Below are 16126 nucleotides of genomic sequence, written 5' to 3' on the forward strand. Positions count from 1 at the left end.
TAGTGCAAAGTAAATGATCTGCCAGCTGGAGTTTCTTGAGCAAATGTAGTATTTGCTTTAGAGTAGTTTATGTTGTCTGAAAGGTTGCTAGTGTCCTCTTTCCCCATATCTTTTGGTCCCTGTATTACAGGTCATCAATGTCCGAACCATTGGTCAGCCCACCAGACTTCGAAGTGTGGCCCAGAAAATTTTACTTCAGATTAACTGTAAATTGGGTGGTGAGCTCTGGGGAGTAGATATTCCTCTGGTGAGTGATGCTGAGATATGTCTTCATTCAGTTCATCTCCCCAAACAGTCCTGCCTGGCTATTTTCCTAATTTCCTCCCAGAGTTTTCCATATTCTCATTGCCTTGAAATCAGAGTGGTTCATTGCTTGTTTTCGTATAGGCCAAAAGCTTAGACTGGTTTTCACATTTTTAAATGGTTGAGAAAAATAAACATATCTCCAGACACGTGAAAATGGTGAAATTCAGTTTTCACTGTCCTTAAATGAAGTTTTATTGGAACATAGCCTTACTCCTTTATGTACTACAACCTGTGGCTGCTTGTGTGTTGCAGTGGCAGAATTACATAGTTCCCCAGAGACCGTGTGGCTCACAAAGCCTAAGGTCTTTACTGATTAGCTCTTTACAGAAAGTCTGCCAATCCCTGATCTTGACAATCTCTGACTATGTTCACAGTGTTTAAAATTTTCAGTTTGGTTGCACCCTTTCTCCCCCTCTCCCCAGAACTTACTTCCATATGTTGCTTTGGGGTTCAGACAACAGTTCAACGTGGGGTGACAGATTACTTGGATGTTTTGGTTTGTTTTTTGCTTTCTGACCCAGAAACAGTTAATGGTGATTGGAATGGATGTCTACCATGACCCCAGCAGAGGCATGCGCTCCGTGGTTGGCTTCGTCGCAAGCATCAATCTGTGAGTGCCACTCCTGGCTCTGTTGTGTTTGGTTACCTTATTTGAACACCTAGTCTTACTATAAAGCCATAAAATTTTTTGAGTATTCAATATTGTAGTAAAAGTATACTAAAATCCTTCCTTCTCTCTCTTCCTAAAATATTAATTTGTGCAATTCCTTGTCACATGTCTTAAGTTTCTTCCCTGGCTGCAGTGTGATCCCTTTCAGAATGGAGCCTGTGTCTTGGTGGTAGTGGATTTTTCCCCCTGAGAAATGAGGGATTTTTGTTTTTTCTGATTATAAAAATGAAGCTTGCTTATGTAAAAATCTCTGGAAATTGAGAAAGTGAAAATTCTTCATGGTTTATCTTTTATTAACCACCACCAAAGATTTGGCATATATATACTTTTAGGTTCTCTTTTATGTACATATTAACACTTCCAGGTAGCTGGTGGACACACAAGTGGCATATTACTATATATTCTGTTCCTCATTTTTTGTGTACTTAAACTATATATTTTGGACATTTTCCCATATCAATATAAATAAATTGTCCATTGTTTCTTTTTAATTGCTGCATGGAATTTATTATATGCTACAGCACTATTTATTTAATCCTCTGTAGGTGGATATCTAGGGTTTTTTTTTTTTTTTTTTCAATTAAAAGCAGTATGGTAGCAAATATTCACAATTATTTATATTCTGTAGCTGCTTTACATGTATCTTTTCCTTGCATCAGCATGTGATTTTACATGTAACATAAATGCATTTGCTGGGTACTTGTATGACTGATACATGCAGAAGCCTGTGTGTGCTGACATTCAGATCTAGTCCTTCCTCTGTGGATGTGTGTTCATCTTTTCTCTTTCTTTTGTCCCCACCTCTGCCCCAGCACCCTCACAAAATGGTATTCACGAGTGGTATTCCAGATGCCTCATCAGGAGATTGTGGATAGCCTGAAGCTATGCCTGGTGGGCTCCTTAAAGAAGTTTTATGAGGTGAGGAGAACAGCAGTTTTAAAGTATCAGGGTTTTTAAGGACTGCCTTCCTGATCATTTTAAGAGGAAGTCTGATTTAGTGGGGCTTCCCCAGTGGCTCAGCAAGTAAAGAATACTCCTGCAGTGCAGGAGACACAGGATATGCAGGTTGGAAGCGGATTCAATCTCTGGATGGAGAAGATCCCATGGAGGAGGGCATACCTCCTCCATATATTCTTGCCTGGAGAATCCCATGGACAGAGGAGCCTGGTGGGCCACAGTCCATAGAGTCACAAAGAGCTGGATACAACTGAAGCGACTGAGCACGTAGGTACTGATTTAGAGAGAGGTATCCCAGATCGAAGGTGAGTTTCCCAAACAGACCACCAGCAAGCAGCTCAGAAAGACTGCGTGCCTCTACTTGTCGAGCAGCTTGAAGAGCTCAGTGCTTTGATTTGGTTTGGTAAGTAATGATTATTTCCTGGCTTATCGGCCTGTTGCCTATAAATATAATCTTTAGGGCCTTATCAGAAAAGTCAGGGTAAATTTCAGTGATTAAAGCAGCTTATTAATTTTCTCAGCTTTTTATGGCTGTTATTAGTCCCTGGCTCTTTTCATTTAGGTTCAAGATCAGTGCCTCCCTGAAAATCACCCCTAGAACTCCAAGGAATGCTGAGTGTGGAGAATTGCTGTCATTAAGCTGATACTGGGTCTGGGACAATGAGCAAGCGAGGTACTGAGTTTTGCCTTGGCCCGTACATCAAAGGAAGCACTGATAAGTGGCTTTCATTTCTTAGGGGTCAGAGTTAGCCCTTCGCATAAAGATTAAACAGCAAGAAATCTAATAATTTCTCATGATTAAGGTCAATCTCAAGAACTCTGCCTTGTTTCATTTTAGAGTAACATTTCCTACAGTGTCCTTCAAATAGTTTGATACTGTTTCAATATTAGACAGTAAACCAGAAATTCAGTTTCTGTCTCTGATGAATTCCATGATATGCTACTTTGTTACCAAGTTCTCCTGCACCTTCCTTCTTATTATTGCTGTTGTTTTCCTGCAAAGTTCTATGTGTCTTTTAGGCCATAGCTTGAAGATTGCTTCTGTGAAGCCTCTTATTCCCCGGTCTGCTCTGTCCCTTGAAAGAAAGTGAAAGTGATTTAGTTGTGTCCAGCTCTTTGCAACCCTGTGGACTGTACAGTCCATGAAATTCTCCAGGCCAGAATACTGGGATGGGTAGCCTTTCCCTTCTCCAGGAGATCTTCCTAACCCAAGGATCGATCCCAGGTCTTCTGCCTTGCAGGCAGATTCTTTACCAGCTGAGCCATGCTTAGCTAGACTGATTTTTTATGGTCCTCTCTCAAGGCCTTCTGTTTACATTCTGCATGGTGATTATCACATCCTGCTTTTTGTTAGTTGTTTGTATCTTTATTTATCTCTCCCTCTAGGTTGTAAATTATTTGAGCCCTGTTCAGTTATTGATGGCTGTGTAATAAAATGCCCTAAAACTTAGTGACATACAGTGAGCATTTATGATGTTCACTGTCAGGAAGTTGGACAGTGGGCTCCCATTCCTCTCCCTTTGGTCATCTTCGTGTGGTCTTTTCACATGAGCTAGTTTAGGCTTCCTCAAGCAAGGTGGCTGGGCTCAGTGCTTGAGCATTCCAAGAGACTATAGAGAGCCAGGTGGAAAATGTGTTGCCTTGTATACCTTAGCCTTAAAATCCATGTAGTGTCACTTCTACTGCATTTCTATGAGCCAAGTAGTAACATTGTGAATTTTTGGAGGGGTCACTTTGGGGTAGGGGTAGACTTAAAGAAAAAGCTAATATGCTCTAAAAAGTCTTACTTGTATTCTCAAACTTCTATACTAATTATTATTCCCTTCTTATTTATTGGGCTTCCCTGGTGGCTCAGATGGTAAAGAATCTGCCTGCAATGCAGGAGACCTGTGTTCGATCCCTGGGTCATGAGATCCCCTGAAGAAGGGAATGGCAACCCACTCCGAATTCTGTTTGTACCTTAAAATAAACTTGTACAAAACTCTTTAGCATGGGAGTTAGCTTATGATTTGCTAATCCTGTTCTTCCTCTGAGCAGTTATTTTTCCATCAGTATTATACATCCTGAGGAGGCTTTAACCCAACTTCCCAGTATATTTGCTTACCAGTTCAGTTCAGTTCAGTCTCTCAGTCGTGTCTGACTCTTTGCGACCCCATGGACTGCAGCACGCCACGCCTCCCTGTCCATCACCAACTCCCAGAGTTTACTCAAACTCATGTCCGTTGAGTCGGTGATGCCATCTAACCATCTCATCCTCTGTCGTCCCCTTCTCCTCCCACCTTCAATTTTTCCCAGCATCAGGGTAAGATTTTCAAATGAGTCAGTTCTTTGCATCAGGTGGCCAAAGTATTGGAGCTTCAGCATCAGTCCTTCTAATGAATATTCAGGACTGATTTCCTTTAGGATGGACTGGTTGGATCTCCTTGCAGTCCATGGGACTCTCAAAAGTCTTCTCCAACATCACAGTTCAAAAGCATCAATTATTCGGTGCTCAGCTTTCTTTATAGTCCCAACTCTCATATCCATACGTGACAACTGGAAAAACCATAGCTTTGACTAGATGGACCTTTGTTGGCAAAGTACCGTCTCTGCTTTTTAATATTCTGTCTAGGTTGGTCATAGCTTTTCTTCCAAGGAGCAAGGATCTTTTAATTTCATGGCTGCAGTCACCATTGCAGTGATTTTGGAGCCCAAAAATATAAAGTCTGTCACTGTTTGCATTGTTTCCCCAGATATTTGCCATGAAGTTATGGGACCAGATGTCATGATCTTAGTTTTCTGAATGTTGTTTTAAGCCAACATTTTCACTCTCCTCTTTCACTTTCATCAAGAGGCTCTTTAGTTCTTCTTTGCTTTTTACCATAACTGTGGTATCATTTGCATATCTGAGGTTATTGATATCTCTCCCAGCAATCTTGATTCCAGCTTGTGCTTCATCCAGTCCAGCATTTCTCATGATGTGATTATCAACATTAGTATTATCACAAGACATAGTATAGATGAATCTTACCAACAAGATTAGTGTCACATCACAATGCAGGGTGATGGGTAGATATAACCTGAAATGTAAGAGTCAATAGTGACACATTAGTAGAGACCCTCATAGGCATGAATAATTAGTCCAGTTCATCATTATACTGTAAGACTAAAGTATCTCCCACAGGCATGCCACTTAAGTTTTTAGGCTTACATTCAACTTTATCAGTTTCTGAAAACAGCAGTTCATTTGCGATTTCAGACATCTGGTATTTTTGAGCTAACAGACAGTATCATCTCTTCTCTGGGACTCTTAAAAGAGACCAGTGTAATACTGTAATTTCCTCATTGCACAACCATTTATTTCTTTATCCTCAGCTACCATTCTTATTATTTTCCATTTTTTAATTGTAACTATTGTGAAGTGGAATCTCACTGTGGTTTTAACTTGCATTTCCTTAATGATTAACCATGTTGAACATCTTTTCATGTGCTTATTGTCCATTTGTATATCTTCTTTAGAGAAGTCCTTTCAGGTCCTTATCCTGTTTTTCAGTTGATCTTTGTCTTTTTATTTTTGACTTGTAAGAGTTTTTGTTTTATATATTGTGAATACAGAACTTTTATCTGATGTATGATTTGCAGATATTTTCTCCCATTTTGTAGAGTTTCTTTACTTTTTTGATAATGTTATTTGATGCACAAAAGTTTAAATTTTGATAAAGTCCCATTTGTCTATTTTTTCTTTTATTCCTTGTGCTTATGGTATCAAGTCTGAGAATCTGTTACCTAATTTGAAGTCACAAAGATTTACACCTTTGTTTTTCTTCTAGTAGTTTTAGAGCTTTAGCTCTTACATTTAGGTCATTGATCCACTTTGAGTTACATTTTGTGTATGGAGTAAAGCAGGGGTCCAGCTCTACTCTTTTGCACGTAGTTACCTGCTTCTCCCAGCACCTATTGTTGGGGAGACTATTCTTTACAGACTGGTATTGGCATCCTGGTTAAGATTCAGTTGGCCAAACAAAGCTGTTTGGGTTTATTTCTAAACTCTCAATTCTATTCCTTTGGTTTATTTGTCATCCTTAGGTCAGAGTAACACTGTTTTGGTTATATTGTTTCATTTTAGTTAGTTTTGAAGTTAGGAAGTCTGAGTTTTCCATTTTTTTTCTTTCAATATTGTTTTGGTTATTCAGATACCCTTGGCATTCCATATGAATTTGAGAATAGTCATTTTCATTTCTTTTTTCAAAAAAGGCCATTGGAAATTTGATAGCAATTGCATTGAATTTATAGATCACTTTGGAAATATTGTAATCTTAAATTTACTCTTACAGTATGTAGACATAGGATGTTTTTTCGTTTATTTAGGTTGTTTCTAATTTCTCTCAGCAATGTTTTATAGTTTCCGTGTACAAGTATTATACTTCCCTGATTAAATTTACTCTGGATATTTTAGTCTTTTGAATGCTACAGTTATAGAATAGTTCTCATTTTTGGATTATTCATGCTGGAGTTTAGAACTAACTGTTTTATGTATTAATGTTCAACTGTTCAACTTTTCCAAACTTACTAGCTTTAGTAGATTTTCCCCCCAATTCTTTTGGATTTTTTGTGTATAGAATCGATTATGTGCAAGTAGAAATAGTCACACTTCTTTCATCTGAATTTAGTTGCCTTTTATCTGTTTTTCTTGCTTAATTGCTCTAACTTCCAGTACAGTTTTTAATAGAAGTGGTGAAAACAGGCATCCTTATCTTTTTCTTGCTCTTAGGTGGATACTTTTAAGTCTTTAACCATTTAGCTTGATGTTAGCTGTGGGCTTTTCATAGACTCATTTTATCATGTTCAGGAAGTTTCTTTATGTTCCTAATGGGGAGAGTGTTTTTATGGTGAAAGTGTGTTGGACTTTATAAGTCTCATTCATGTTAATACCAAATTAATTTCAATAGTACACAAAATATTGTTCCTGTGTGGTTCTATGGTGTGCCTCTTTCTTTGTGATAATTTTATATTAGGGTTTCTAGAGAAACAGAATCAATACAATATGTGTGTGTATGTGTGTGTATTTTGAGGAACTGGCTCATGTAACTTACAGAGGCTGGCAAGTCCAAAATGTACTGGGTTGGCCAGCAGGCTGGAGACCCAGGGAAGGGCTGATGTTGCAGATTAAGTTTGGGTTTATCCTAATTGATATTTTACGTCTTATATAATGTGTCAGTTGATTTTTGCATCAAACTAGGAAATCTTTGGTCAGTATTTCTTCACATACACTTTTGCCCCTTTCCCTTTCTCCTCTGCTACTAAGACTCCCATTATTTGTATGTTGTTATGCTTGATGGTGTTGCACTGCGTTTCAGAGGCTGCATTTATTTTTCTTCCATTTTTTTCTATTTCTCATACTGGATTATCTGCTCTTAAGCCCCTCTACTGAATTTTTCATTTCCATTTCATTTAATACTTTCTGACTCCAAAATTTTTGTTGGTTCTTTCTTACAATTTTTTTTTAAATATTATTTTTTGGCTGTGGTAGGTCTTCATTGCTGCATGCAGGCTTTCTCTATTTGTGGTAAGCAGGGGCTACTCATTGTTGCGGTGTGTGGATTTCTCATTGCAGTGGCTTCTCCTGTTGCAGAGCACAGGCTCTAGGCACATGGGCTTCAGTAGTTGCATGTAGGCTCAGTAGTTGTGGCGCATGGACTTAGTTGCTCTGAGGCATGTGGGATCTTTGTGGACCAGGAATCGAAGCAGTGTCCTTTGCATTGCAAGGCAGATTCTTAACCAGTAGACCACCAGGGCAGCCCCTTTCTTATAATTTCTGTATTTTTATTGGTAGTCTTTTTTTGTGTGAGATTTTCCTTAAAGTCTTGGATGTAGTTTTCTTTAGATCTTTGAACATTATTTAAAATGATTGGTTTAAAGTCCTTGTCTAGTATAACCAATGTCTGGGCTTCTCCAGTACAGTTTCTGTTTACTACATTTTTTCATGTGAATGGGCTTTACGTTACTATTTCCTGGCATGCTTCATAATTTTTTAATTGAAAGCTAGACGTTTTTAATATAATGCTGATGACTCTGCAAGTCAGATCTGCACCCCCATGGACTGTTGTTGCTCTTTGTTTGATGACTTTCCTGGCCTGATTCTGTAATCTTGGTAATCTAAACTGTGTGTAGTCACTGAAATCTCCCCTTAGTTTAGCTTCAGTTCAGTTCAGTTCAGTCACTCAGTAGTGTCTGACTCTTTGCGACCCCATGAATCATAGCATGCCAGGCCTCCCTGTCCATCACCAACTCCTGGAGTTTACTCAAATTCATGCGCATCAAGTTGGTGATGCCATCCAGCCATCTCATCCTCTGTTGTCCCCTTCTCCTCCTGCCCCCAATCCCTCCCAGCATCAGGGTCTTTTCCAATGAACCAGGTCTTCACATCAAGTGGCCAAAGTATTGGAGTTTCAGCCTCAGCATCAGTTCTTCCAATGACACCCAGGACTGGTCTCCTTTAGGATGGACTGGTTGGATCTCCTTGCAGTCCAAGGGACTCTCAAGAGTCTTCTCCAACACCACAGTTAAAAGCATCAATTCTTCGGCACTCAGCTTTCTTCACAGTCCAACTCTCACATCCATAAATGACCACTGGAAAAACCATAGCCTTGACTAAACGGACCTTTGTTGACAAAGTAATGTCTCTGCTTTTTAATATGCTATCTAGGTTGGTCATAACTTTCCTTCCAAGAAGTAAGCATATTTTAATTTCATGGCTTAAAATAAATAAAATAGTTTAGCTTAGTGATCAGCTAATGACAGGATAAGAATTTCTTCAAATGCTTTGAATGTTCTGCATCCTCCAGCGATTGCTGGATTATTTTTACAGTTACTGTGGTCTATTGCAAAGAAACAGGGATATAACAAAACAAGTTAAAACGCCACAAAGCTCAAGATCCAGACAGTTTTATTGAATAAATGCGGTTCAGATTCTTTCAAGCTCTAGTTAGTTTTCACAGCCCTAAAAGAGTTGCTTTTGACCCTTTATGCAGTATGCGTGTTGCTTTTATGGTTGAACGGTTTTTCAGAGGTCCTTACTTTCTCATTCAAGAAGCATTTCTTGAGGAATGCTCTTGACAGTCTGCTTTTGTCAAGTGCAAGTATTTTTCTAGGTGGACAGTCATTAGACTTTAGAAGCCCCTAAAACTAGATTGCACTAGAAAACCTCCATCATTTGGTTTTAGGACCCCAAGGGGCTACTTTCTAGGAATAAGAGTAATTGAAAGCAAACTGTAGCTCACCTTTGCATTATTTAAAATTTTTGAATCAGATATGATGATCTGGTGTGCTAGTGTTTCCAAGTTTCTCATAGTGCAAATACTCCAGGTACCTGGAAGAAACAAACTTGAATCTTCTCTGTATTAAAAACATCGTTCCAGGCCCCACATTACTTGTATTAGTTGCTTAACAATAATGTAAATACAAGCATACCTCAGAGATAGGATATTGTGGGTTCAGCCCCAGACTACAACAGTAAAGCTAGTACTGCAATGAAATGAGTCACAAGTTCTTAGTTTCCCAGTGCATATAAAAGTTAGCTTTACACTATAGTGTAATCTTATTAAATGTTCAGTAAACAAATATGCATATCTTCATTTTAAAATGTATTGAAAAAATGGCACTGATAGACTTGCTCAACACAAAGTGACACAAACCTGTAATTTGTAAAAAATGCAATATCTGCAAAATGCAAAGAAGTAAAGCACAATAAAGTGAAGTATTCTATGTCTAAGCTATGTTAGCATTCAGTTTTTTAAAAGGAATATTACACACTCATATGTATACATGTGTGTTTGATATAGTTATATACATACACACATATACATAAATATGCATTCAAAATACACATATATACATACATATGTGTGTATATATATATCATATTTATCATGTATATAATTTGAGTTTAATTCAAAAGAAAGACTAAGTAGGTGAAAATACAAATAGACTGAAACACAGATGATGAGAGCTGCGTTTGGGTTCTTTTTCTTTAGGGACATAAGCTAATTCTGGAAGAGGCAGCTGAAACACTGAAAAGCTGTAAAGCACTTTTGAAGTCTTTAGGAATCAAAAGCTAGAGGCCTGGGCCCCCATGTCAGTGTCATCTGGAGTCTGCTCCCCATTACTTGTGAATCTGAAGGGCTGCAGACTGAATAAAGAAGAACTGTAGGTAGACCAACTCTGAATTAATTTCAGTTCTTGAATATGGATTCAGGTAAACTCTGACTGCTAGCTTTACTGCCCATTTGCCAAAAGCAAATAAAAATCCTCTGAAGGAAGATAGTAGTATCCTGGGCATCACATTTTTTCTGCAGTATCTAGCAATCAGTAAATAATAACCAAGGATACAAGAGAAAATGAAGGAACTGAAAAACCAAGAAGATCTACAGATAATTGATCCAGATACACAGAGGATTCAGCCAGATGAGTAATCAGATAGGTTTTTAAATAACTACACTTAATAAATTCAGAGAAATGGAAGATAACATTAAGAATTTTAGCAAAGAATTCTTGGGGAGTCCTATGGGAAAAAACTGAAATTTATAGAACTAAAAATTATGCTTACCAAAATTAAACAGTCAATGAATTGGTGCATTAGGTTGCTAGGGCTGCCATAACAATATCCCATGGATTGAGTGGCTTAAACAATAAAAGTTTATTTCCTCACAGTTATTATGTAGGGTAGGAAGTCTAAGATCAAGGTGCTATTTTAGAGGGCCGGATTCTCCTGAGGCCTCTCTTCTTGTCTTAAAGATGGCTGTCTTCTCTCTGTGTCACATAATATTCACCCCATGTATGTCTGTGTACCAGTCCCTTCTTATTAGAAAGACACCAGTCATATTTGATGAGGGCCCACCCCTGTGACCTCATTTAAACTGAATAACCTCTTTAAATAGATATTCCAAGTACAGTCACATTCTGGGTATAGTGGATTAGGTCTTCAACACACAAATTTTGGAGAAACATATCTTTGTGCATAACAATGGGTAATCTTAGTTTAGGCTTAATTGAGGAAATAGACCGTTAAAATATAGATAAAAAAATAAATTTCACAGAGATACAGAGGATTAGAAAATATAACAAGGCAACAGACATGGGAGTTACGGAGTTAAAATATAATACACACATAAGTGGCCTAGAAGGAGGTAAGTGAGAATAGAGGGCAGAAAAGACAATGGTAAAGAACATTCTAAAAGTGATAGAAAACACATCAAGTCATAGAGACAAGAAATCTGTCAAATCCCAAGCAAGATATAAAAAGTGCACTTAGGCACATTATCGGAGAAGGCGATGGCACCCCACTCCAGTACTCTTGCCTGGAAAGTCCCATGGATAGAGGAGCCTGGTGGGCTGCAGTCCATGGAGTCGCAAAGAGTCGGACATGACTGAGCGACTTCCCTTTCACTCTTCACTTTCACTCTTCACTTTCATGCATTGGAGAAGGAAATGGCAACCCACTCCAGTGTTCTTGCCTGGAGAATCCCAGGGATGGGGGAGCCTGGTGGGCTGCTGTCTATGGGGTCACACAGAGTTGGACACGACTGAAGTGACTTAGTACCAGCAACAGCAGGCACATTATAATAAAACTGTTGAAAGTAAAGACATATATATATATGCACCTGTTACAGAGAAGGCAATGGCAACACACTCCAGTACTCTTGCCTTGAAAATCCCATGGACGGAGGAGCCTGGTGGGCCTCAGTCCATGGAGTCGCTAAGAGTCGGACACGACTGAGCGACTTCACTTTCACTTTTCACTTTCATGCATTGGAGAAGGAAATGGCAACCCACTCCAGTGTTCTTGCCTGGAGAATCCCAGGGACGGGGGAGCCTGGTGGGCTGCCGTCTTTGGGATCGCAGAGTCAGACACGACTGAAGCAACTTAGCAGCAACAGCAGCAGCCCCTGTTAAGACATATTATGTATATACACACCTGTTAAGGAAAACAAGAACACTTATCTTCAAGGATTGACAAATTGACAAATAGTGAACTAGTCAAACAGTTTGAACCACAAGATAAAGAGTAGCTACAAAATGCTGAAGGAAAATGACTACCAACATAGAATCTGATATCCACTAAAAGTAACATTTAGTAAGGTGAAAAAAAGAAAGACTCTGTTATTGGCAGATTTGCACTGAAGGCGTATACTAAAGAGCATTTTTCACCTAGAAGGAAAATTATCCCAGAAAGAAATGTAGAAATGGTTAAAGGAATAAAAATAGGAATGAAAGTGCCAAACATGGGCATAAATTTAAATGAATGCCCACCATCTAAAATAACTAATGTTTTTGAATGGATATGTATTCATTTGTGTGTATAAATTTCAAGTTAATGACAATAACATTATATCTTGGAGATACATCTGGGAGAAGTAAGTGAAATTCCAATGCCTTGGGTTTCTTTAATTATTGAGGAAAAGGTGAAAGTACTAATATATTTTGATACACTAAAGAGTTATGTTGTAATTTCTGGGGTAGCCACTAAAAGAATAAAAGAAGAGCATGCAACAATTGAGACAAGAGAAGAGAAAATAAAATAATAAAATTTTTAAGGAAAAAATATAGATTAGGTGAAACAGCAAGCGATACCTGGACCTTGAATATGTCATGCTAAGTGAAAGAAGCCAGTCATAAAGGACCACACATTCACATATTACATGAGTCCATTCATCAGAAATGTTTAGAACAATCACATTTTTAGGAACAGAAAGTAGATTAGTGGTTGCTTAGGGCTAAGTTAGGGAGAGAGTAAAAGATGTAGAGTGGTGGTAGTTTAAGAGTCTGGGGCTTCTTGTTGACGTGATGAAAATGTTATAAAATTGATTGTGGTAATAGTTGTATATATCTGTGAATCCACTAAAAACCATTTAATTTTACACTTTAAATTGGTGAATTAAATGGTACATGGATTATCTGAATAAAGGTATTTTAAAGAAAATTAACCTTATAGAAATTCTGGCATTCTAAAATGTAATAAATGAAAATTTCACTATGGGGGCTTAACATCAGATTTGATTAGGCAGAAAGAGATAGCTAGAAATTTGAAGGTAGGTCAGTTGATATCATTCAGTGTGAAGAAAAGAAAGAAAAAATAAGGAATCCTAACAGAGGCTCAGAGATCTGTGGGACAACATCAGCCATAGCAATATGAACATAATGTGATTCCCAGAAGGGGAGTAATGAGAAAGGATAAGGAAGAAAGAACACTGGAGGAAATAATAGCCCCGAATTACCCAAATTAGTGAAAAAAATCATTCATCCAAGAGGCCCAATGAACACTAAATAGGAAAAATTCAAAGATACCCACACTGAGACACAACCTAGTAAAACTGCTGAAAGACAAAGAGGGCATCTTGAAAGCACCAAGTGAAAGCCACTCGTTGTGTTCAGAGCATCTTCAATTTGATTAAGAGCTGACTTCTCATCAGCAATCATGGAGGCCTGAAGGCAGTCAGATGACATATTGCAAATGCTGAAAGAAAAAGAAGGTTGAATAGGAATTGTATATCCAGAAAAGCTCCTGTTCAGAAATGAAGGTGAAACCTTGACATTGTGTTCAGTGAAAGAAGCTAAACATAAAAAGTCACGTATTTATATTATTCCATTTCTATGAATGGGCTTCCCAGGTGGCACTAGTGGTAAAGAACCTGCCTGCCAATGCAGGAGACGTAAGAGATGAAGGTTCCATCTCTGGGTTGGGAAGATCTCCTAGGGGAGGGCATGGCAATCCACTCCCGTATTCTTAACCTGGAGAAGCCCACGGACACAGGAGCCTGGTGGGCTACCACACAGTCAGACACTACTGAAGTGGCTTAGCATGCATATCTGAAATATCTGGAATAGGCATATTTGTAGAGACAAAACAGAGATTGCTGGTTTCCAGAGAATGAGAATGCTGGCAGGAATAGGGAGTAACTGCTGATGGGTACAAGGTTCTTTTCAGGGTGATGAAAATATTATTGAAATAGGTAGTGTTGATAGGTATACTAAAATCTCTGAATTATACTCTTTAAAATGGTGATTTTTTGTAATTTATATCTCATTTTTTTTTAAAGGAGAAAGTAAGACATTCTGAGATAAAAGCTGGGGGGATTTGTCACTAGCAGACTACAAGAAGTACTTAAGGGAGTCCTTCATGTAGAAATGAAATGACATAGACAGTAACTTGTATCCACATGAAGAAATAAGTAGCCCCGGGAAAGGTAACTATATAGATAAAGGAGAGAAAAAATATATTTTTGTTTGTAACTTTTCTTCTAGTTTGTGTTTTAAGAGACAAAGACAAAAAGCAATAATTATAAATCTAATTGGATGTGTATACAGTATATAAATATATAATTTGTAAGACAAAGTTACAAAGGGGAGCAGAGGGAATAGAGCCATATAGAAGCAAAGTTTTTGAACAATACCAAAGTTAACTTTGTATTAATTGACCAAATGAGATTGTTGTAATATGTTAATTGTAATCCCCAGGTGAAACACTAAGAAAATAACTCAAAAATGTAAGAAAAAGAATGATGAGGGAGTTAAAATGGTAACTAGAAAATGCCTGTTTAATACAAATTAGGGCAGTAGAGGAAAAATAGAGGGACAGAAAAGATATAAGGCATGTGGAAAACAAATAGTAAAATGGCAGATGTAAATTTTACTCTGTCAGTAATTGTACTAAATGTAAATGGACTAAACACCATTCAGAAGTATAAATTAGTAACTTAGATTAAGTGAAAATATGAAGATGTACTTTCTACACAAGACATATTTTAGTTTCAAAGACACAGTATGTTGAAAGTAAAAGAAGAAAATAAACCATGGAAATAATAACCAAAAGAGAGCTGGAGTAGCTATACTAGTAGGCCAGATAGACTTTAAGACAGCAGTTGTTACTGGAGACAAGAAAGGACATTTGTAGTAGCAAAAGGGTCTGTCCATGAGAAGATCATAAAGCATAAACTCATGTGAAACTAGCAATATAGATCCAAAAATATATGAAACAAAAACAAATATAAATGAAAGGAGAAATAGACAATTCATTAATAGATGGAGATTTCAAAATTCCATTTTCAGTAATGGATAGAACAAGTAGAAATAAGATCAACAAGGAAATAGAATATTTGAACAATTCTGTGATCTAACTCAACGTAACAGACATTTACAGAGCACCCAACAACAGAACTCCCATTCTTCGCAAATGTACGTGACACATTCTCCGTGATAGAATGTATGTAAAGCAAGACTCAGTACATTTAAAAAAATTAAAACTGCAAAATATGGTCTGAAACCACAACTAGCATGAAATTAGAAGTTAATACAAGGGACATTTGGGAAAGTCACAACTATATGGAAATTAAACAATACTCTTAAATAACCAAGAGGTCAAAGAAGAAATCAAAGGGGTAATTAGGAAACAATTTGAGATAAATGAAAATAAAACATACCAAAACTTGTGGATGTATGTAAAGCAGTAGTTAGAAGAAAATGTATAGCTGTAAATGAGTGAGTGAGTGAGTGAGTGAAATCTCTCAGTCATGTCCGACTCTGTGCTACCCCATGGACTGTAGCCTACCAGGATTCTCCATCCATGGGATTTTCCAGGCAAGAGTACTGGAGTGGGTTGCCATTTCCTTCTCCAGGGGGTCTTCCCAACCCAGGGATCGAACATCTGCATTGTAGGCAGATGCTTTACCGTCTGAGCCACCTATATTAAATAAGAAAAATCTCAAAACAACCCAAGTTCCATCTTAAAAACTAGAAAAAGAAGAGCAAACTAAGCTCAAAGCAAGAAGGAAAAATTGATAGAGGTTATAGCATAGATAAGTGAACTGGAACACTGAGAAACAACGGAGAAAATCAGTGTGACCAAAAATTGATTATTTGAAAAGATCAACAAAATTGATAAGCCTTTAGCTAGCACCCATGAAAAAGGGAAGAATCAAGATACTAAGATCAGGAATGACAAAGACTGACCTTGCAGAAATAAAAAGGATTTTAGGAAATGAACAACTATATGCCCAGAAATTAGATTACCTAAGTCCGATGGGCAAACTCCAAAAAAGGCACAAACCATCAAAACTTTTTAGTTATACCAAACATTGAAAGAATATTCTTTCACGGACTCTTCCAAAAAATAGGAAAGGAGGGAACATTGTCCAGTTTGTACCATGAGCTAAACTGGTT

General features: G+C 37.7%; 1 protein-coding gene across 2 annotated transcripts in view; it reads left to right on the plus strand.

Annotated features, from left to right (window-relative positions):
• The window catches only part of PIWIL2 (piwi like RNA-mediated gene silencing 2), an 81735-nt gene that overhangs the window by 51608 nt on the left and 14001 nt on the right, over positions 1–16126 (plus strand). For both annotated transcript variants that reach the window (XM_086416183.1, XM_086416184.1), the window contains exons 18-20: positions 131–247; positions 828–916; positions 1789–1894. In XM_086416183.1, coding sequence (XP_086272309.1) covers positions 131–247; positions 828–916; positions 1789–1894 — 312 coding nt within the window. The remainder of the gene's footprint in view (positions 1–130; positions 248–827; positions 917–1788; positions 1895–16126) is intronic.

The sequence above is a fragment of the Bos grunniens genome, chromosome 8, assembly GCF_055505025.1.
Source record: "Bos grunniens cultivar Pamir isolate PY7600 chromosome 8, Bosgru_T2T1.0, whole genome shotgun sequence".
In the NCBI taxonomy this organism is placed as follows: Eukaryota; Metazoa; Chordata; class Mammalia; order Artiodactyla; family Bovidae; genus Bos; species Bos grunniens.